This window comes from Phyllostomus hastatus, unplaced genomic scaffold (assembly GCF_019186645.2).
Source record: "Phyllostomus hastatus isolate PE091 unplaced genomic scaffold, TTU_PhHast_1.1 phas_scaffold_78, whole genome shotgun sequence".
Lineage (NCBI taxonomy): Eukaryota > Metazoa > Chordata > Mammalia > Chiroptera > Phyllostomidae > Phyllostomus > Phyllostomus hastatus.
Genome location: NW_025334041.1, coordinates 74,220,612 through 74,243,216, shown reverse-complemented (window position 1 = coordinate 74,243,216; position 22,605 = coordinate 74,220,612). Strand labels below are relative to the sequence as shown.

The following is a 22,605-nucleotide window of genomic DNA, read 5'->3' as shown; positions in this document are numbered from 1 at the left end:
CTATAAAGAAGAGAAAGAAGATCTCAGGATTGATGAGAGCAAATTATTAGACATTTTTAAAAATATTTTATTTGTTTATTTTTTTAGAAAGAGGATAAATGAGGGAGAAAGAGAGGTAGAGAAACATCAATATGTGGTTGCCTCTCATGCACCCCCTAACTGGGCCACAACCCAGGTATATGCCCTAGACTGGGAATCCAACCAACAACACTTTGGTTTCCAGGCTGGCACTCAATCCACTTAGCCACACTAGCCAAGCTGGTGAGAGCAAATAAGACCTTAAGATTTAGACAGTCACATCAGCCTCTTTTATGAAATTTCACTGCTTCCTGTGAAAACTATACCTTGTATTTTTTAACACTTGGGTTTTCAGCTAAAAGGTATAATGTTTGGGCAAGCTGCAGACTCTCAGCATATTACATGGCATGTGATAAAGTGGCATTAAAGAAGCAGCATTTGGAATTTCAGTTTATGGATTTGAATAGAGCAGTGGATTGGATGTCAAGATCATTCAACCACAGATTCAGTCCAAGTGTGCTCTGGGACCAACTCTATGACTTTAGGATAGGTATCCAGTATCACATGGCTATACCACAATTGTCATAGAAGAAGACATAGGTTTAAGTCATCCAGACTTTCTCATTATCTCACTCTTCTGGGACCAAGGGAAAGAAAATACTATGAAGAAGAATTTTGAGGGAACTTGGCCATTTGAGGCCAAAGCTAATGAAAAAGTATTAAATCTCAGTCACTGGAGCTCCCTATACATTAAACCAGGTCCTACTCTTTCTGCTGAAGGGAGGACATAAAATTATTTGCTGAAACTAGGTCCACCATGTCTGCTACTCTCATAGCACCACTAGTTAAGCATAATAATCTCCATGTATTTTAAAAAACTTTTTATTATGAGAAAATTTAAACACATACAAAGCAGACAGAATAGTGTAATGATAAACCATGTGCTCACCACCATTTAAATCATTGTTATTGTTTTTGTGGGGGATACTTTTTAAGTATATTTTATTGATTATGCTATTACAGTTGTTACATTTTTTCTCCCCTTTATCCCCATCCACCCTGCATCCCCTTCCCTTTAGTATTTTCCCCCTGTTTAGTTCATATCCATGGTTCATACATATAAGTTCTTTGGCTTCTCCATTTCCTATACTATTCTTATCCTCCTCCTGTCTGTTTTGTACCTACCATTTATGCTTCTTATTCTCTATAGCTTTTTCCCCCTCATTCTATCTCCCCCCATCCCTGCTGATAACCCTCCACGTGATCTCCATATCTGATTCTGTTCCTATTCTAGTTCTTTGCTTAGCTTGGTTTTGTTTTGTTTGTTTGTTTTTTTCATTCATTTGTTGATAGCTGTGAGTTTGTTGTCATTTTACTGTTCATAGTTTTATCTTCTTTTTTTTAGATAAGTCCCTTTAACATTTCATATAATAAGGGCTTGGTGACAGTGAACTCCTTAAACTTGACATTATCTGGGAATCCCTTTATCTGCCCTTCCATTCTAAAGGGTAGTCTTGTCAGATAGAGTACTTTTGAATGTAGGTCTTTGCCTTTCATGACTTGGAATACTTCTTTCCAGCCCCTTCTTTCCTGAAAGGCTTATTTTTGAGAAATCAGCTGATAGTCCAATGGGAACTCTTTTGTAGGTAACTGTGTCCTTTTCTCTTGCTGCTTTTAAGATTCTCTCCTTATCTTTAATCTTGGGTAATTTAATTATTATGTGTTTTGGTGTGTTCTTCCGTGGATCCAACTTCTTTGGAACTCTCTGAGCTTTCTGGACTTGCATGTCTATTTCCTTCGCCGGATTACAGAAGTTTTTCTTCATTATTTGTTCAAATAAGTTTTCAATTTCTTGTTCTTCCTCTTCTCCTTCTGGTACTCCTATGATTTGGATGTTGGAATGTTTAAACTTGTCCTGAAGGTTCCTAACCTCTCCTCTCCTCTTTTATTTTTTTTTTAATTCTTGTTTCTTTATTCTGTCCTGCTCAAATGTTTATTTCTGTTCCAAATCATTGATTTGAGTCCTGTTTTCCTTTCCTTCACTGTTGCTTCCCTGTATATTGTTCTTTATTTCACTTTTCATAGCCTTCACTTTATCCTTTACTTTGTAACATACACAACAATTTCTGTGTGCAACCTGATTACAAGTGTTTTGAACTCTGCATCTGATAGATTGGCTACCTCCTGGTCACTTAGTTCTTTTAAGGGCTGTAAACATTTCCATTAAAATGTTCTCATAGAAAAAGGCTAGATCCTCAAATTCACCAGAGATATATAGCAGGTCTTGTCCCTATGGATCCTTAACTATTTCACCTCCAGCATCCCACAAAAACTGGACTTGAGTTCAAATGGCTCGTATGTGGTGCATTTCCATCATTCTTCCTCCTACACCCATAACCAACATTGTTACTCAGTAGAGCAAAGCCTTTCTCAGCACAGTACTTCATGGTTTTCCCCTGCCCTAAGATCCCAGAACAAACTAAAGGTCTGAGTAGGCAATTAAGTCAACATACTGTCCTGAGTCATGGCTATCTAGGCTACTTTGGGAGTTCCCCTGACTTTTTAAGAACAATGGCTATAAGAATTAATGCAGAGGTTCCAAGACAGCAGAAGAGTAAGTAGAAACTACACTAATCGCCTCCTAGGACCAATCTAGAGTTACAACTAAATTGTGGAGAAATCATCTGGAGTAAACAACTTAACAATAGTAGGAGAGAAGCCTTATAACCATGAGCAGACAGAAGAAACAACTTCACTACAATGTGACTGCTGCAGAGTGCACAGGAGACATGAGAGGGCTGGCTGGGCTCTCATGGTAGCAACTTAAGTGCCAAAGGAATGTTTCAGCAGCAGGGGGGTTCCCCTTGAGAAGTGTGGGGTCCAAACCATAAGCTGGGCCTCCCAGCCTATAGCACCAAAGCCTGAAAAGAACCCAGATGACATCGAGCTGTGAAAAGTAGTAGTGTTTCTCTCTGACAGGGACAGATGGCTACAGTCACAGAGAGCCTTTTAAAGAATGAAAGCACAAACTTTCATTTGTAGCCACTTACCCTGGACTGCAGCGAAGGGGGTGGGAATGCAGGCTGGAATAGAGATGCTTGAGGAGAGATGGGATGGTGGCTTTGGGAAGCAAACCGAGGGAGTAACCATCAGGATCTTGGTGCTAAGTCATCCCCATACTGCAGGAGCTTGCTTGCTCAGGCAGACCTCTCCCCTCCAGGTGGCACCAGCCTAAGGGAAGCAATAGCCCCACCCCTGGGAATTACTCTGCCCCACCTTGTGGTGCTTAAACCTGACTACAGATTATAGATTGACTAGGTCAGGGGTGTTGAACTCATTTCCACTGGGGGTCAGCCTTGTTGTTGCTTTCAAAGGGCCAAAATAATTTTAAGACTGTATAATGTAACTACTCCTTAACTGTTAAGGAGTTGAAATTACATTCAGTCCTTTGAAGGCAACCCTGAGGCTGATGTGGCCCCCGGTGAAAATGAGTTTCACACTCCTGCACTAGATTTTATATTATAGTTTATTTCAAATCTCATATTTTGCTTGTTCATTCTCTCCATTTTACCCTCTTCTTTTCTCTTCCTATTTTCATTTTAAATTTTGTTTTCTCTCTACTATGACTTGTTCTCATTCTGTGCTCTTACTATTTCTCCCCACCACCAGCCTCTCAAAACCATTTTTCTTGTCATTGCTCATTTTACATTCTTTTTCCCAGTCTTAAAATACCTTAGTTCTCTCTTTACTTTTATAAACCTTTGCTCATTGATTATGGGTAGTGTGGCTGTTATTGTATTCCTTCAATTTTATCTCTAGATTTTCACTATTTTAGTATTTCAAATTTCAAATTTTACCATTCTTCTCTTCAACTTTATTCTGTCTTCCTCTTGCCTTTTCTTTTTTTGTCTCAAATTTTTATTTTTCCCTGTCATGGCCTGGTTTTTGTTCTTCCCTCTTAGTATCCCTTCTATCTCTATCATCTCAAAATAACTTTCCTTTCCTCTAGATACTTCATAAGCTTTTCTTTCTTTTCCTTCTTATTCCCATCCCACCTATATTAATTTTAACTCATTTGTTGTTGATGGTGCTGTGGTAGATCTTTTTCTCCAATTTTGTTCCTATTTATTTATTTTCTTTCTCTCTCTCACTGTATTTTTTTAAAGCTTCTGTTTAAAATTAGTATTATAGCCCTGCCTGGTGTGGCTCAGTGGATTGAGCACAGGCCTGTGAACCAAAGTGTCACTGGTATGATGCCTAGTCAGGGCATATGCCTGGTTGCAGGGGATGCATGAGAAGCAACCACACATTCATGTTTCTCTCTCTGTCTTTCACCTTGCCTTCCCCTTTCTCTAAAAATAAATAAAACTTTTAAAAAATAAAAAATAAATAAATAAACTAGTATTATACACTTCCCTTCTATTGCTCCATTTTGCCTTCTTCATCCCCTTTTTTATTTATGATATAAATTTTACTTTCTCTCTTCACATTGCTCTGACTCCCAACTCTTAGTGCTCTTCCCTCAGTGCCTCTCAAAATTACTTCTTTCAGTTAGTCATCTCATACTCATTTTTCCTTTCTTATATTAATCTTAATCATTTTATGTCTTTATTAATATTGGCTCATTGGCTGTTGATAGTGTGATTGTTGATGAGGGTTATTATCGTGGATGTGCGTTGGTCTTCTGAGCTATTTGGTTTTGTTCTGGCATACCAGCACAACAGCATACAAAACATGGGCAGAGTGACCTTCAATCAGCCAGCCAAGGGAAGGACCCACAAATGAACAACCCAACAACAATCAAAACCCATTTACAACCACATTGCCAATATAAATGGCATAAAGGACATCTAAATAGCATCAAGTTCATGAGATCAAGGACACTGCACCACTGAATCCTTCAGGTATCCTAACATAGAAGTTCACACCATGAAGACAGGGAGTCAAACCAGATCAATCTAAGCAGCAAAAACAAACAAGAAAAGCCTCCCCTAAAATTGGAAGACAAAAAAAACTGACTGAAAAGAAAGGAGGCATCCCCAGAAAGAGTGCTAAGTGAAATGGAGGCAAGCAGACTATCAGACATTGAGTTCAAAATAATGGTTATAAGGAAGCTCAATGAGCTCAGTGAGAACTACAAAGAACTAAGGGATGCTACAAGGAACTTATTTCAAACTACATTGGCATGAAAAAGGACATAGAAACTATCAATAACAGCCAGGAAAAAATGAAGACTACAATATTTGAATTGAAAAACAGAGTAGAAGGAATTAAAGTGACAAGATGAATCAGAGAGTTGAATCAGTGACCTAGAGGACAATGTAGAAAAAAGTTCCCAGACACAGCAACAAAACAAAACAAACAAAAATTTTTAAAAAATGAAGAGGGTTTAAGGGAGCTACAGGACAACATGACATGTAATAATATCCATATCAAGAAGGACAAGAAGAGGAGCAAGCACAGAAAACTTGTTTGAAAAAGTAAAGACAGAAAACTTCCCTAACATGATGAGAGAAAAAGTCACATAAGTCCAGGAAGCACAGAGAGTTCCAATCAAGAGGAACCCAAAGAGGCCCATTCCAAGACACAGCATAATAAAAATGGCAAAATTTAAAAACAAAGAGAGAATCTTAAAGGCAGCAAGGGAGAAACAGGAGGTAACATACAAGAGAGCCCTTAAGGCTAGGAGCTTACTTCTCAATGGAAATACTACAAGCCAGAAGGGAATGGCAAGGAATATTCCAAGTAATGAAAAACAAAGGCCTGCAACAAAGACTACACTATCCAGCAAGGCTCTCAAGTAAAATAGAAGGGTAAATAAGACCAAAAAAAAGACAAAAAAGGCTAATATAACACATCTATACCAAACCAGCACTGCAAGAGATGCTAAAGGGACTGCTTTAAGAAGGTGAAGTAACAGGCGGGGGGAGGGGGGAGAGAGGAACACAGGTACAAAGGGGGAAAATGGCAATGAATATGTACCTATCTATAATAACTTTAAATGTAAACAGATTAAAGGCTCCCATCAAAAGACATAGGGCAGCTGAATGGGTTAAAAACATGACCCACAAATATGTTGCCTATAAGAGACCTATCTCAGAACAAATGATCTACAAAGATTGAAAGTAAAAAGATAGAAAAAATATTTCAAGCAAATGGACCTGAAAAACAAGCTGGCATAGCAATACTTATATCAGACAAGATAGATTTCAAAACAAAGGCTATAAAAAGAGAGGAGGACACTATGTAATACTTAAGGAAACAATCCATTAGGAAGACATAACCCTAGAAACAGATGCACCCAACATGGGAACACCAAAATATAGAAGATCTTGGAGGACTTCAAGAAAGATATAGACAGCAACACACTCATCGTAGGGGATTATAACACCCCATTGTCAACAATAGATAGAACTTCCAGGCAAAGAATCAACAAGGACTTTGTGGCATTGAACAATACTCCAGATCAAATAGATTTAAATAATGGATTTACACAGAATATTTCACCCCAAAGAAGCAAAAGAAAAATTCTTTTCAAATGCACATGGAACATTTTTAAGGATAAACCACATGGTTGGTCAAAAAACAAGCCTCAACAAATACAAGAACATTTAAATCATATCAAGCATCTTCTCAGATAACAATGTCTTGAAACTAGAAATGAACCTCAAGGAAACAACTCAAAGACTTTCAAATTCAGAGACACTGGGGTAACATGCTTTTAAATAATGAATGAGTTAATAATGAGATCAAGGAAGAAATCAAAGAGTTTTTGGAAACAAATGAAAATGAACACACAAGTCCAAAACTTGTGGGACAAAAGAAATGCAATCCTGAGACAGAAGTTCATAGCCATACAGGCCTACCTAATAAAGATAGAAATATTTCAAATAAACAACCTAACCCTACATCTATAAAAACTAGAGGAACAACAACAAACAAAGTCCAGAGCTAGTACAAGGAAGGAAATAATTAAGATCAGAGCAAAATTAAATGACATAGAAACTAAAAGAATGATTCAAAGGATCAATAAATCCAGGAACAAGTTCTTACAAAAGATAAATAAATTCAACAAGCCTTTAAACAGAGTCATCAAGAAAAAAAAAGAGAGACAACTCAAAGAAATAAAACCATAAATGAAAGAGGAAAAATTACAACTGATACCACAGAAGTATAAAGGATCATAAGAAATTACTATGAAAAACTATATGCCAAGAAATTTGACAATGTGGGTGAAATGGACAGATTTCCAGAAACGTATAATCTCCAAAACTGAATCAAGAAGAAACAGAAAGCCTAAAACAACCAATAACAATTAATGAAACTGAAGACGTAATAAAAAAAAACTCCTGGCACACAAACACCCTGAATGGATGACTTCACAGGTGAATTTTACCAAACATTTAGGGAAGAGCTAACTCCTATCTTTCTCAAACTATTCCAAAAAATTCAAGAAGACAGAAGACTCCCAAACTCTTTTTAAGAGGCCAGTATTATTCTAATTTCAAAACCAGGTAAAAACACAACAAAGAAAGAAAACTATAGGACAATATTGCTGATGAACATAGATGCTAAAATCCTCAGCAAAATATTGGCAAACCACATCCAGCAATACATTAAAAAGGTCATAAACTATGATCAAGTGGGATTTATCCAAGGGATGCAAGGATGATTGTAGAGACACAGCCCTCCCATCCACTTCGGATGAGAATAAGTCTACAAAGATGTGACCTGCTTCAGTAGGAAAGATGGCTAATCTCTGAAAGGAGAAGGGCCTTGAACCTGTTCCTCAATGGGCTTTAATTGAGTTTAATTTGCATAGAAATACAGAGCATATATGTAAAGCTCATCAATCATTGTCAGGCAGTAATGATCAAACAATAGCTAGTATTCAAAGATCTATGAGGGCTTATTCAGGCTGATGCCAAAAGGCTATTAAACTTTGGGAAACAAACTCATTTTATGCTTGGGCCCTTATCATTTAAAATGAGGGCATTCTTAGCAAAGCAGGTTTCACTTGATTTTATGCATTCTTTCTTAGGCTTGATTGCCCCCAGAATGTACATTCCAGCACAGGGCCACTCCCACCTCTGGCATTGTATCAGGCTTAAGGCAGGTGGAGGAAGTGAGGCAGCCAAGAAATTAGGAGACTTTTTACAGATAAAATTAGGACTCCAGCTATGACAAAGCCAAGAGGTGAAGGTCCATTGACCCTTTTCTAGAGTCCTTTAAGTCCTTCCTTGATGGCTCTTTTGCAACCATGCCTTTCTTTGGTTATCCCTCCTTTGAGGAATCTTACCCAGTCATCTGTCTGGGGCCCAGCACAGTGAAGTAAAGGGGGCAGAGGCTGCACCCATGCTGAGAGGATAAACTTTGTGTCCTTAGTGAATTTTGGTCCCAAGTTCTTTTTAAAGTGGGAATAGAGGGAGCCTACATCTACATAATAAATGCTATATATGAGAAACCTATAGCCAACCTCATACTCAATAGACAAAAAAAAAGCTTTCCCTCTAAGATCAGGAAAAAAACAAGGATGTCTACTTTCATCACTTTTATTCAACATAATATTGGAAATTCTAGCCACAGCAATCAGAAAGAATAATAAATAAAAATCATCCAAATTGCAAAGGAGGAAGTAAAACAGTCATTATTTGCAGATGACATGATATGTACATAGAATACCCAATAAGCTCCACCAAAAAACTACTCATCCTAATAAGTGAATTTGGGAAAACAGAGGAATACAAACTCAATAATCAGAAATTGAAGGCATTTCTGTGCACTAACAATGAAATATCAGAAACAGAAACTAGGGGAAAAAATCCCATTTACTATAGCAATGAGAATAATAAAGTTTCTAGGAATAAACTTAACCAAGGAGGTAAAAGACCTGTAGTTGGAAAACTGTAGAACACTGAAAAAAGAAATTAAGGAAGACACAAACAAATGGAAACATGTACCATGTTCATGGATTGGAGCAATCAACATCATTAAAATGTCCATACACAAAACATTCTATAGATTCAACACAATCCTTATTAAAATGCCAATGACATATTTCACAGATTTAGAACAAATATTTCAAATTTTTATATGGAACAAAAAAACAATCTCAAATTGCCTTAGCAATCTTGAGAAAGAAGAACAAAGGAAGAAGGATCACAATACCTGATATCAAACTATACTACAAGGCCACTGTAATCAAAATAGTCTGTTCTTGGCATAAGACAGACTCATAGATCAATGGAGCAGAATAGAGAGCCCAGAAATGAACCCATGTCACCATGGTCTATTAATATTTGACAAAGGGGGAAGAAGCATAAAATGGAGTAAAAATAGCCTTGTCAACAAATAGTGCTGGGAGATCTGGAATGGTACATGCAAAAAAAGTAAACTAGACCACCAACTTACACCATACACCAGAATAAACTCAAAATGGATAAAAGACTTAAACAACACCATAAAAGTCCTAAAAAAAAACATAGGCAGTAAAATTTCAGATGTCCCATGCAGCAATATTTTTGCCAGTACATCCTCTAGAGCAAGGGAAATAAAGGAAAGAATAAACAAAAATAGAACTACATTAAATTTGCTAAATAAGCTGGGCAGCAAAAGACAAATACCATATGATATATATTATCTATAACAGGAACCTAATGAACAAAACAAACAAATGAGCAAAATAGTACCAGAGGCCTGGCAACAAGAACAAACTGACAGTAATCATAAGGTATGGGTGAGGGGGTAAGGGAAGAAAGAAGTGGAAGGGTCTAGTTAAAGAGCAAGTATAAATGACCCATGGACATGGACAACAGGGTAGGGATTGACTGTGGGAGTGGGAATGAGTGGGGCGGGGGAAGGGAATGGGAGAAAATTGGGACCAATGTAATAGAACAACAATAAAAATAATAAAGAATCAATGCAATTTCTAAATGGAGCCTAACCAAGATTCCACAAGTGGTATAGTCACTTGTCAGTATTAATTTCCTATGGACCAAGCAAGATTTGATTAGTCACCATCTAAAAATCAAGTACAACTTTATTTTCCCTCTCTTGAGGGTTACAGAAGGCAGAATAGTGACTGTGGAGGCTTTGTGTTTCATGCCTATTGGATGAAGTATGCTAAGAAACTAGGTTAAGAAATAAAGATACTTAGCCCTGGCTGATTTGACTAAGTTGATTGAGTGTTGGCCTGTGAATTGAAAGGTCACAGGTTCGATTCCCAGTCAGTTCAAGTGCCTGGGTTGCAGGCCAGGTTCCTGGTTGGGGGCATGCGAGAAGCAACTGATGGATATTGCACATGGATGTTTCTCTTACACATGGATGTTTCTCACCCTCTCTTTCTCCCTCCCTTCCCTTCTCTCTAAAATAAATAAAATCTTTAAATTTTTTTAAAGAAAAAAAGATACCCACGGGTGAAAGCTAGAATACTCTAACTCTCAGCAGGTTCCACAACTCACTCTTCCTCACCTCTAATACTCAACTCACTAGGGCTTTGTTTCTGCTTTTAAAATGGCTCTCAAATTTACCCTTTTGGGTGCACTGTCTGATAACCTTTCTAAGAGACTACATTAACCTCTTGTTTGGTTGCTCCCAGCTCCAATTTACATCATCCTCTGCTGCCCGGTCAGTCTTCCTCAGGCACCCTCAAAACCATTGATGTTTGTCACCTTTCAATCTGTATACAAACTCTCATCTGGCATATAAGGCTTTCTAATGTCTGGCTTTAACCTCTCAACTCTATTTTCTGCTCTCATTCCAATTCTTATCCAAAGTCATATACTTTCCTTGTACACAGTGCATCCTTGGGACTGTCCCTCTGTTATTCCCTTTCCTGGACTTTCTCTCCTCTTTCTTCCTTTCTAATTCCCAAATACTATGCTCAGATCCCATCAAACTCTGACTCGACCATGAAGTATAGTCCCTGACTCTCTGTCCTGCGTCTGCTCATACTTTCTTCTGTCTCTCCTAGCAACCAGACTACATTTTTTATTTAGTGGTGATTACACACTCCCTTATTTTTCGCTAGATTTTGAACTCAGAGAATGTAAAATTGTTATCTGATATAACTGAAAATCTGTCATCACATGCATAAGGGCCTGGCACATGATAGAAATAACAATAAATATTAGATGATTCAACCTGCTGCTATGGCTTTCTCATTTTACCACCTGGGTGTTTATTTACTGAGGCCTTATGGTGTGATGGTTAAGAGTTTAGCCTTTGGGAGCAAACTCTCTGGATATGAATCTTGGCTCTGTCCCCTAACATCTGGGTCATTTTGGGCAAGTTACTTCATGGGGATGTTAATAGGGACCTCATATAATCACCACAAGAATTAAATGAGTTGGTATGAGTAAAACATTTAGAATAGTGCCTGGTACAGTGTGAACATTCAATAAAAATTAGCAAGTTCATTTAGCTAAAATGTCTCTCCAGCCTGTGATCATTAAAGAACAAAGGATAGGGTAGTATGTTATACAGAGGTTTTGTTCAGAATGAGCCAGGAAGAGAAACACTCCAGAGCAGAAAAAGCCTGGCAGATTCTGCAGTCCAGGAAGGCAGTAAGCTATGATGAGTTTGCTAAGACAGAAAGGAACAGGCAGGCCTAGAGTCCCAGATGTGCAGAAATCAGAGAGCAGGCGGTCAGAGTCTGTGAGAGCAGTGCCATGAACAGCATGAAAATGCCTAGTCCCAGAGCAGTGATGGCTTGCTGTCTCTCCAACTGTAGCACTCCAATTTATTTCTATGGGAAGACATTAACATTCAGGGTTGAAACTGGGAGACAACTGGAAAGAAGAGACACCAGAGGAATGTACACAGAAGCACAGAATGTATATGACTATCTGCTGAAAGATCAAGCTGTTCACATCAATATAAATGGTGCCATTCACTTGCCCACATTTACTGCTGGGCAAAAGGGTTCATAGAGCTGTCCCATTTGACATTGAAACTATGATTCTAGGAACCACCAATAATAATGAAGGCAGAAACTTCAAACTTTAAAAAACTATTACTTGAATAACAGAGAAGTGGTTGTTGATTGGATACCTGATTGATTGATCATGGAGTTCTCTTTATGTTGGATGCTCATTTTTCTGCCTCAGATAAAAAGCATTAGTGTTTTAGATATTTTGGTGACTGGGTTTTAGCTCATCTGTTCTCATCTCAGTTTCATTGTAATTGATAAAAAGAGTTGGATTCTTCTCTCAGGGTTCTAAAAGTAGAGTATATTTACTGGGTATATATTGGAATGTTTAGCAATAAAATACTTGAATGTTGTGAACAAAACCAAAATGCCATCCATTTTTTGTTGTCATGTGGTAATTAAAATATCATATTACAATAAAAATTAAAATGGCCTTAAAAGTACAAGTGTATAAAGGTCTGTACTCTTTCACTGTACTTATGTTTAAAGTTAGTGATTAGAACAAAAAAAGTTAATGTAATATTATTGGATTAAATCTCCCTCTTCTAAGCATGTAAAAGTTAAGCTAAAACAACAATAACAGGCCTAGAGAATCCAGAACTCTGTAATATGAATTCACCATGTGCTGTCCACATGGGGATATTCTCCATAGTCAGATATTTTGTAAGTAGTTTTGACTTTTAGCTTATGTTCGATAGTCTTTAAATCCCAAAAGCATTATAATTTTTGCATTTTTTAGAATGCCTGAGCAAAGGTCTACCATAATCAAAGTAGCTTCTGTCGCTGTTTATTTGCAATTTAATTCAAAATAATCTGAAGAATTTTATAGGGTGAAACTACACATGGAAATAGTTATGTACAGCAGTGTTAGCCATTTCCCATGTATATAATATGCACAAATACATGTCCAGCCTCAGCGACGTGTTTTTACCATTTGAAAGACAGCATTTGCAGTCCTGTTTAATGTCAATTTGATAAACGGTGATATAGTTGGCCAAACATAGTAAAAATATTTGACTTATTTTTTTTGGAAAATGCAGATTCATATGAAATATTTGAAGGAATTATTTTGTGTATAAAAATGATAGTCTTAACTTGCTACACAAGCCTACAGATTTTTCTTTTCAGTGTGAACATTTTTTTTCACTTTTACCAATACAAAAATGCTTGGAAAAACAAGTTTGACTTTTTTGTAAGATAATTCATTTGGAGATTCAAATTCACTGTTAAACAAACTTGACCTTTATCTTTTGTCATTTTATATATAACTAAATAGTCCTTCATTTGGTTAGCAATTATTAAGAAGATGTGCTAGAATTAGGTGTCTTGGCCAGCTGTCTGAAACAAAATAAAAAGTTTAAAGTAATTTTTTTAAAAAGGCGCCTTGACACATGAACCTCTCAGCCCCCAGCCCTGTCCTGTCCCTTTGGCCTCCAAATACTTGCTTACTTTCTTTTTCCTTTTTTCTTCTGTGTGCTTTCTATCAGGTATGGGCTGCTTTCAAGTTATGACTTCACCTATCCATGCTAATCAGTGGTACCAACTATGTCTGTAGTGGAAAAGTATTAGAGCGATTCAGTCTTAGACATCAGCAGTCTGAAACAGAAAAATGTGTCACATAATATTGAAAAATAATGCTAAGAACTTTGTGAAATATAGAAGTGGAATAAGTCAAGATATGGTCCAGCCCTCATTCTGGTTTGAGAGAAAGTGCTAATGTACTTCAAATAGTACTACTAATACATGTAGTGTGTTTAAAAGCAAATTATGTTTCTGAGCTATATATGCCTCAAGGATTCAAAATAAAAGTGGTCCAGTGATGACTAGTGATCAAACAAGGTGGCTTTGAATGAGTTGAGTGGTCCCTAAGGACTGATATGCTTTGACTAAGCAGTGGGAACCTAAGTGGTCGCATGAAGTACAATAGAAAAAAATATGCAAAAAGAAATAAATGAACACAGCACATCTATGTGAAGACAAGGTTGCCTAGAGTGGGCAGAACAAGGTTTTAAGGCCAGGCAGCTCTGTATTGAAGAGAGCTCTGAATAGCAAAAGGAATTAAAGCATGTAGGATGGAAAATAAGGAACCATTGTGTGGGATTTTGTTTATTTGTTTTCAGTTTTGTTTTTAAAGTAGGGTTATAATATAATAAAATAAGTTCTTCAGTAATATTACTCTGGACTGATGTATGAATATCTGCCCAGTGGATATAGTGGTATTTCATCAAATTATAGAATCATAACATAACAAAGCTGAGACAGACTTAAAGATCACTCAGTTCATGAATTATAAACAATTGGCCCATGAACCCACAGACATTTTGTGTGGCCCAAATAATGATTACAAATTTGAACCAATTTTTAAACATTGAGAAATTTCACATGAAAATCTGGATTTGTGGATTCACCTAATAAAATCAGATTAGGTGCATCACAATCACATCTCTGCCGGCAGATAATGTGCAACGACAGATGGACGGCCTTCTTCAGATAGGACACGACTGCTTTAGGTTGACACAGTGCCCAGCTATGAACTCCCATTCCTAACAAATAAGTATAGAAATTTCAGTAGCTTAAATCCATAAAAGATTATTTCCCAGTCTGGTAAATTCCAGTGTGGAACAGACATTCTCTTTCTTTTTATAACTATGCTATCAAGAACATTCGGCTTCTAAGGCACTGTAGGGGAAAGAAAAATGGAGGATAACTGGTTCTTAATTGACAGGTTCGGAAGCTACACCTACCACTTCTGCTCACAGTCACATAGCTCCAATCTACATGCAAGGAAGGCTGGGAACTGCAGGTGGAGAAAATGGACTGTTAGAAAGCAGCCATAGGGGGAAAAAACTTGTACTGAAGGAAATATAAATTCATTTAAAAATGTAGAATTGGAGTTTATGGCAAGACAGCCATTTGAATTACCCATTTGGTAATTGAAAATATGAAACTGTCCCTCAAGAGTGAAGCCAAAATAGAGCAACAGTTGAAAGTAATTGCTTAACGGAATAAGTGAAATGTGCAAATAAATGAGGAATACAGAAAGAAGAAAGCCTTAGATAAAAGTTGAATTTGAAAGCTGGGAGGGCATAGTTGTTACCGATTCAGAGTCCATGTGCCTGAAACTTCAAAGGCCAATATTCAAAATGTCAGAATTTAGAGTAAGAAAAGTTTTATTGATTCAGAAAGCACCAGCTCAAGAAGATGGGGACCCTAGGGCTTCCTCAAATCCATCTTAAGAGAGTCTAGAATTCAGGCTTCATTTATGTCATGGAAAAGGAGAATAGGCAGAGGAAGAGGTATGTGACAACCAAGTGCAGACACCTAGCAACCAACAGGAATTCAAAGAAGAGCACAAAATCTCTAACCCTCTTTGCTCTCAGTCCATTGACGCCTGCTGATCTGAGTCCAGTCTTGAGGTTCCTGCAATTATTATTTTGTATACATTCCCCCATCTCCTCAGGAGGAGCACTCCCTAGCTTGGACTGTTCTTCCAAAAACTCAAGCCTCAAGCAGAATTCCCCTCATATTAGCTACCTACAGCAGAAGCCATTTGCCTGAAGGCCACTGGGAAAATGCAGGTTAGAATTAAGAGAAAGTCAGAAGAGCAATTTGTTTGTCACATACACTCACATGGTGGGAGGAGAGTATATCATATACCATGTAGGACCACATGAAGTTGCAATGGGTAACAGAGTGAACAACCGGGTTTTGTAGTATTAAAAAAGTGGGGTCTTATGGGGGGGCTCAAATGCTGGAAAAAAAATTAGTTTCAGGTAATAGCTAATAAGCTTAGTAATCAATGTATATAAAAAGCTATTGTTTTAGGAACTGAAGGTATGATGCACCCTGACTCTAGGAGACCACAAGCAGCTCCACCTCTGTGTCTCAGGAAGTTTCAAGCAATCAAGATGACATATGAGCCATTGTGCTCCAGAGTGAGATGTCTACTGCCCAGGACACAGATGAAACAATGCTGCAACTTTTATCTGATTCACTTTCCCCCTGAATTCCAATTCCTTTACCTACACTTTTCTTCTCCTTATAAAAAGGGTCAGTTGAAAATAGAACTTAAGACGGTCTGTTAGAGTACATACCCACAGTCTTCTCAGATCGCTGGCCATCTGAATAAAGCATGCATAAAGATTCAATCCCTCTCTGTACTTATTGGATCTGGTATGTGACAGGCAGCATGAATGCTGGCTTTTCCATTTTGAGGGTAACTCCTGCTTCCCACTGGGGGATGCGGTTCACTTGTCTGAATTATTCCCCAGGCTGGCAGGGGAACTGAAGTAGGGACTGTGCCTGGTCCCCATGATAATGAGAGTTGTTTAGCTATGAAATCTTATTTCTGGGATCAGAGTCAGGAAGTGAACTTGTGATTAGGCCATTTGAAGTACTCCTGCTTTGCCCAAAATGTCAAGAAACACATAATTTGGAGCCCTAATTTTAAGGCCTATTCTACATGAAAAAACCATGGTGTTGATAGTAAAAGTTAAAAAAAACAGATTACAGATGGTAAGAATAGTGCTGGAAAAGTAAAATACTATAGCAGACACAAAATAGCTGTTTGAAAAGCTTAGTGGTGAAAGGAAGAAAGGCAGGTGATGGCAGGAAGAAAGCTAGGCTCCCTGCAGTTTGTGACAGTGACAATAACAGCATGTCATTCTTTATCTACGAACTCTGCCAGGAAGTATGTGACATGCTTTCTATGAGTTATATTTAAATTATCTTCAAAACTGTGAAGTAGTCAGTATTGAGAAAATAGACACATAAAGACGGGTTGCAAGTATGTACTGGGGAAACAAACTCTGAAACAGATATTTGCATTCAATAATTTTATTGGGGAGCACCATCTGCAGAGGACCGGGTGGAGAAAGATGCTGAACTTGCAATTAGTTTTAACAAAGACCTCAGATGATCCCAAAGGAATCTGGAACTGGGATAGTCTTTCAGACATTCCCAAATCAAGGTAAGGGTGAAACTTCTGCAACAATCATTGCACTGTTGTCCATGTCCACGGATCAAGTATATAGTTCTTTGGCTAACCCTTTCACCTTCTTTCTTCCAGCCCCCCTAACATTCCTCCTGACAACTATTAGTCTGTTCCATGTGTCCATGCATCTGTTTCTATTTTGTTCATCAGTGTATTTTGTTCATTAGGTTCCACATATAAGTGAGATCAACAGTGTGGTGATGGCCTGAGAGAAGGATGAGGGGAGAATGGGTAGAGGTGGGTAAATGGGGGAAAAGTGGAGACAATTGTAATAGCATAAACAATAACAAAAAATAAAGAAAAAAACAATCATTGCAGACAGGCTGCCCCCAGAGAGGAAATGTATCCTTAGATGAAGCAGCTGCACTCAGCTGAGAGCAATTATCAGAAACGGACTTGAAGCTGCCAGCCACCAACATTCTCATCTACTCGTGAAATTGGAGCTGCATCCCTGACAGGGAGGATCTGAATGCTGCTCCACAAATTCCACTTCAAGGGAATTATACAATTTGTTCAAGGTCACATAGTTAGTACTTTTTGGTGCCATACTCAAACCCAGGTCTATCTGATTTCAAATCCACATACTTTACCTTCATATTCTGCACACAACTTTACTATAATGCAACAGCAAGACAGAACTGTTCCAGAAATGCATTTGCTAAGTGAATCTGCACTATAAGCGCTATGGAAATACATTCTGAGTAGCATACACTTGGAATTACAGGCACACCTCATTTTATTGTGCTTTGCTATATTGTGCCTTGCAGATATTGCTTTTAGTTGTTTGTTTTTAACAAGTCAAAGGTCTGTGGTAACCCTGCATGGAGCAAGTCTGTTAGCGCCACTTTTCAACAGCATCCAATGATGGTTAGTGTTCTTTAGCAATATGGTACTTTTTAATTAAAGTATGTACATTTTTTAGATATGATGCTATTGCACACTTAATATACTGAAGTATAATATAAATATACCTTTTATGTGCACTTGGAAACAAAAAAAATTGTGTGACTCGCTTTATTTCAATATTCACTTTATTGCAGGGGTCTGGAACAGAACCCACAATATCTCCAAGATATGCCTTTATGTCATGTCTCTGGCCACAGCAGCACTTCCAGTATGACCACATTCATATTCGTAGCCAAAAGTGTTTACTGGAATACACAATAATGACATAAAACAATACCACAATGAAGTAAAGGTAGAAATTGGTGTCATTCTGAATGAAGAACGCAAACTCAGAATGTGCCCTAGAGGTCTTTGGGCAACAGATGGAGTCAATAAGCCATGAATATGTGATGAGGTCTGTCCATATCTAGTTGGTAAGATTAATATTCAGTCTACCATTCATAGTGATAAGAAAAGCAGATATTGAGCATGCTGATCAGTAACATAATGGATATGTAGGAGTGGGTGTGCATGTGTGTCTGCCAGTCTGAGATCAGCAGTGCTATAACTAGCATTATAGCTGCATTTGAATAACACACCTAGTCTTATCATGTGGAGTTGCCCAATCTGCTCTAAAGAAGCAGTTCAGCTCTGCTACTCCTTGTCTTGACTTAGCTTCACCCTAAGGGAGGCAGAAGAAAGTCCTAACCCACCCCCAGTCATCCTCATGTAAAAATGAGTAAGTTTATCCATCTCATAAATTCAAATGCCAACTTGAAAAACATAGAAAACAACCTCACCAACTTGAGTTTCAGGAAATTTAAATCTCTTTGAGCAGAGCCATCTTCTGTGGCTTTGCTGCTTCACTCACACTCCACTTTTGCCAATCATATAAATCAGAAAAATCAGCTAGCTTTTCAAGATCAGGAAAACAAATCAAGGGGTTAGATCTACAACTTTCTCATTTCCAAGAATTAAGCTTCTATTGCTAGGTTGGATCTGTCCTGTATACTCTACTCTGCCAATAGTCAAAGGTTATTGTAATGCCTCCCTTGTATATAACTTTTTTTACAACACTATCACAATCATATTTTGTTCATTTATCAGGTTTTTTTGTTAGAGTTGCAGTTTAATGGACATTAGTCTCTTGATTCTAGTTGTTGAGTTCATTCATTCCTAGTGTTATGTGTTGATAAACCCCGCCTTCCAAAACCACAGAACTGAATGCCAGATGCTGATCCTTGGTGAATTTTCCAAGGCAAATGCTCTCTTGGAAAGTCTCTTGTCAGCTAAACACCTGGTGTAGTAGAATAGACTCTCCTAAGCTTCTAGTTACCAAGACATTAAATCACAGGTCTTGGTTAAATGGGGCTGCATGGTGATCATATGTTGGATGAGACTTCCTTAAACCAGTCTGGGAAACAATCAAGTCTCAATGAAAGCCCAGAAGATACAATTCTAATCCGTCTAAAACTATTAAACTGATTATCAGCTACCTCAGTTTAAATTCATTGAAATTATGACTTGACCTAAGGTTTATTACTCACCCCTTACTGGGTTTGTTTTTTGTTTTGTTTTGTTTTGTAACAAGATGGTAAGAAACCTGTAACAGAATTTACTTCCATGGCAGGCAGTCTTCAGTATTACTGACACCTTCATTAAACACCCAAAAACCTCACCTGATTCTTGTGTTCAATTTTTGGATTTTTTTCAATTAGTTTATATTCAATATTATTCTATATTAGTTTTAGATGTACAGCATAGTATTCTATATAGTCCCCCCTGGCATTTCAAGTATCCACCTGGCCCCATACATTGTTATCACAATACTATTGACTGTATTCCCTACACTATAATGTATATCTCTGTGACTATTATGTAACTATCAACTGTACTTCTTAATCCCTTTGCCTTTTTCACCCAGTCCCCCAAACTCCCTCCCCTGTCAACCCTGTTTACTTCACCAGATTCTTGATTTCTAAGAGTGATTTTCACACCTCACCCTGCATTTTATATGCTTTATCTACATCGCAAAAAGAAAAAAAAGAGACAAACGATTACTTGTCATTTGTGTCATTATTTAACCTCAAATTACATTGCCTTTTCTTTTTTTTTTTTTTTTGGTGCTCCCACTTTATCAGACAAGGCTCCACTCCCCACGAGGCAGAAGCAAATTGATCACACTCTCAGAGAATTAACATCTTACAGAAATATCCTTAAGGCTTATCCTTAAACTGCTGAAGGCTTCATTTGGAGTGTTCTTTGAAATCTTGACATAGCCAATGGGAGATTTGGGGCTAGGCTGTGCACATTAGTCTGTACTGCTGCTTGATCTTGGTTAAGTGATAGGTCTGGAATGGGTGGACTGACATTCCTAAAATATTACAATACCAAATGTAATGTATTACATTACAGGATGCTACATCCTGTAATTACAGGATGTATTGTAAACAATAATGTATTACATTACAGGATTACATTACTTCAGGATGCTAAACTCTGAGGTATGACTGCCCCTGCTAGGCAGGATACATCTTATCTTCTTGGGTACATCTTAACTTCTTAATGTTATCGTTCATTTTAGAACGAATCAAGCAAAGCAGTCTGTTGTTCCTTGGCTAAGGATGGAATGGCCACGTAAGATCCAGAGGGGAGTTGTCTTGGAAGAGTCAGACGCAAAATCCATTGTATCACTTTGCTAAGAGTTGTGAACCTACCTTTCCTATCCCCTTTTGGGAAGAGGGGGGAGGTAGAGTGGAGGTGATTTAAAAAAAAGAAAAAGTTTTGGCCCCTGAGAGGATGAGAGCCAAGGCTTTGCAAGAAGTGAAGGGCTCATGGAGGTCGGGGTCAGCGCTGGTACAGCTGCATGATGCCAGCCTGATGCAAGTCCTTCCACAGAGTGGCCTCAAGATGCAGATCATGGTTTGCATAAAACTTCAGTGGCTTCTTTTTTTTGTCAAAATAGTGATTAGAAAATTCCCGGTAATTTTCTGTGATAAATCCATAGGCACTAACCTCGTCACAAGTATGCAAAGCCGTCAGCAGGACGAGGGCCCCAGTACTAGGCATGTATATGTCTTTAGCGCCTCTGTTAATACGGCTCGAATTCAAAAACCTCTCTATCAGGTAGTGGATGAAGTTTGGATGTAGTAGCTTGAATTTACCTGCGGCGGCACCTGGTCCAAAATAGGCCTGAGGCACATCGCCTTTGTCCGGACCCTCCGGGACAGGCACACCCAAAATGGCAGATCGCAGCATCAAGTAGTCCCGGATGCTCGCAGGGATGAAGATATAGCGCACGTCTCGTCCTTTAGGCACGGAGCGGAAGCCCTGGTCCCAGTAGTTGCTGAGGGAGTTCTTCATCGTGTTCACCGTGAAGCAGTAGAAGGAGGTCTTGGTGCCCACGTCCTTCTCGAAGCCTCTGATCACAGCACCATTGACTCTGAAGACGTAGTCGTGGGCGTCGATGTGGCGGCCCTGGCGGGAGCCCTTCAGGATGCCCCCGTTGGCAACCACGGCACACCGAACGCAGGGCGGCCTTTTGGACGCAGCCCACAGCTCCGCGCCCTCCGAGCCATTCAGAAGGCGCAGGGTGGAGGCGATGGCTTGCAGAGAGACGCTGCGCCAGCCGTAGGGGCCTCGGAGCTGGCTCACGTCGGCCCAGAGCCCCGGGGTGAGAAGGCCGCCCCACAGCAGCACCGGGCTGGAGAGATTGAAGAGCTGCTGGAAGCGTGAGTGCTGCTGCAGGGCCGCGGCCAGAGGGCGTGTGCAGGCCGCGGGCCGCTCAGGCTCGGAGCTCTGACTTCCCCAAGCTCCCGAGAACCAGCAGAGGAGGTACCCGGTGCCGGCGGCCCCGAGCAGCAGCCCGAGCCAAGGGTAGCGCCTGCGGCCCATCCTGCAGCGCCACGTAGGGGCGGAGTCAGCCGCCTGCCAGCCGGCCCGGCCCCCAACCCCCCGCCCCGCCGCGCTCCTGCCCTCCGTCACAATCCGGGTTTTGCTTACTTTAGTACGCTACAAAAGTACAGCTGGGAAAATGTTCCTCTTTTGACAGCAGAGAAAACAGAACCTCAGAGGTGTTAATGCCTGCCTGTTGTGGTTGTGTCAGGAGTTGGTTAGTTCTTGTGTCGCCCCGTGTCTCTCTCTGGGATCCGTTTAATTTTCCTTCTCCAAACTTACTTTCTCAGGGTGCAGAATAGCCCATTAACTGGGAAAGTGATGCACACGATTATTCTGTAATAATAATAAAATAATAATAATAATTCCTTGAGCCTTACCTAAATGTTAAAATCTATGCAAGAACATTTGCAAATCTTGCCTTTTTTCTGTTATGGATTGACTTTGCTATTCTCCATTGTTACAAAGTGCAGATTTTAAAAAATGGAAGTGTTGGAACTCCTTTGTTTTTCTGATTAAATCTATTCCATATAAAAAGGCAATTGATTTGTATCTTATTTAGAAAATATATATATGGAAAGAGGTAACATGCAGCAGTCTCCCACTTTAATAAATTATCAGAATTAACAATCCAAAAATATTTTTCATATCTTATCTGCCATAAGTAATATTTTAAATCATTTCTATGAGTCTTTGAGAAAGTTAAACATGAGGAATAATTTTAATTTACTTTTTCTGTTGTTGAGTATATTGTTCACCTCAACTTTTGAAAACAAAAGAACAGTAGATGAATATCTCCATCTAGAGCCTGTTTAGGAAAAATGTAATTGCTAAGAAGAAGTCACTCTGTATTCTTATGGTGGGCTGCACTGCAACAACTCATCAG

The 22,605-nt window shown here is 38.8% G+C and overlaps 1 protein-coding gene across 1 annotated transcript; it reads right to left on the bottom strand.

Annotated features, from left to right (window-relative positions):
- Window positions 1–20,475: 20,475 nt before the first annotated feature.
- LOC123811293 (alpha-N-acetylgalactosaminide alpha-2,6-sialyltransferase 2-like) lies at window positions 20,476–21,719 on the bottom strand. The gene has a single exon (XM_045827281.1). It carries the CDS (start codon window positions 21,717–21,719, stop codon window positions 20,673–20,675), a length of 1,047 nt encoding a protein of 348 aa, XP_045683237.1. The 3' UTR covers window positions 20,476–20,672.
- Between the last annotated feature and the right edge of the window lie 886 nt (window positions 21,720–22,605).

Coding starts and splice junctions, on each gene's coding strand:
- LOC123811293 (XM_045827281.1), bottom strand. CDS start 21,719: ATGGGCCGCAGGCGCTACCCTTGGCTCGGGCTGCTGCTCGGGGCCGCC.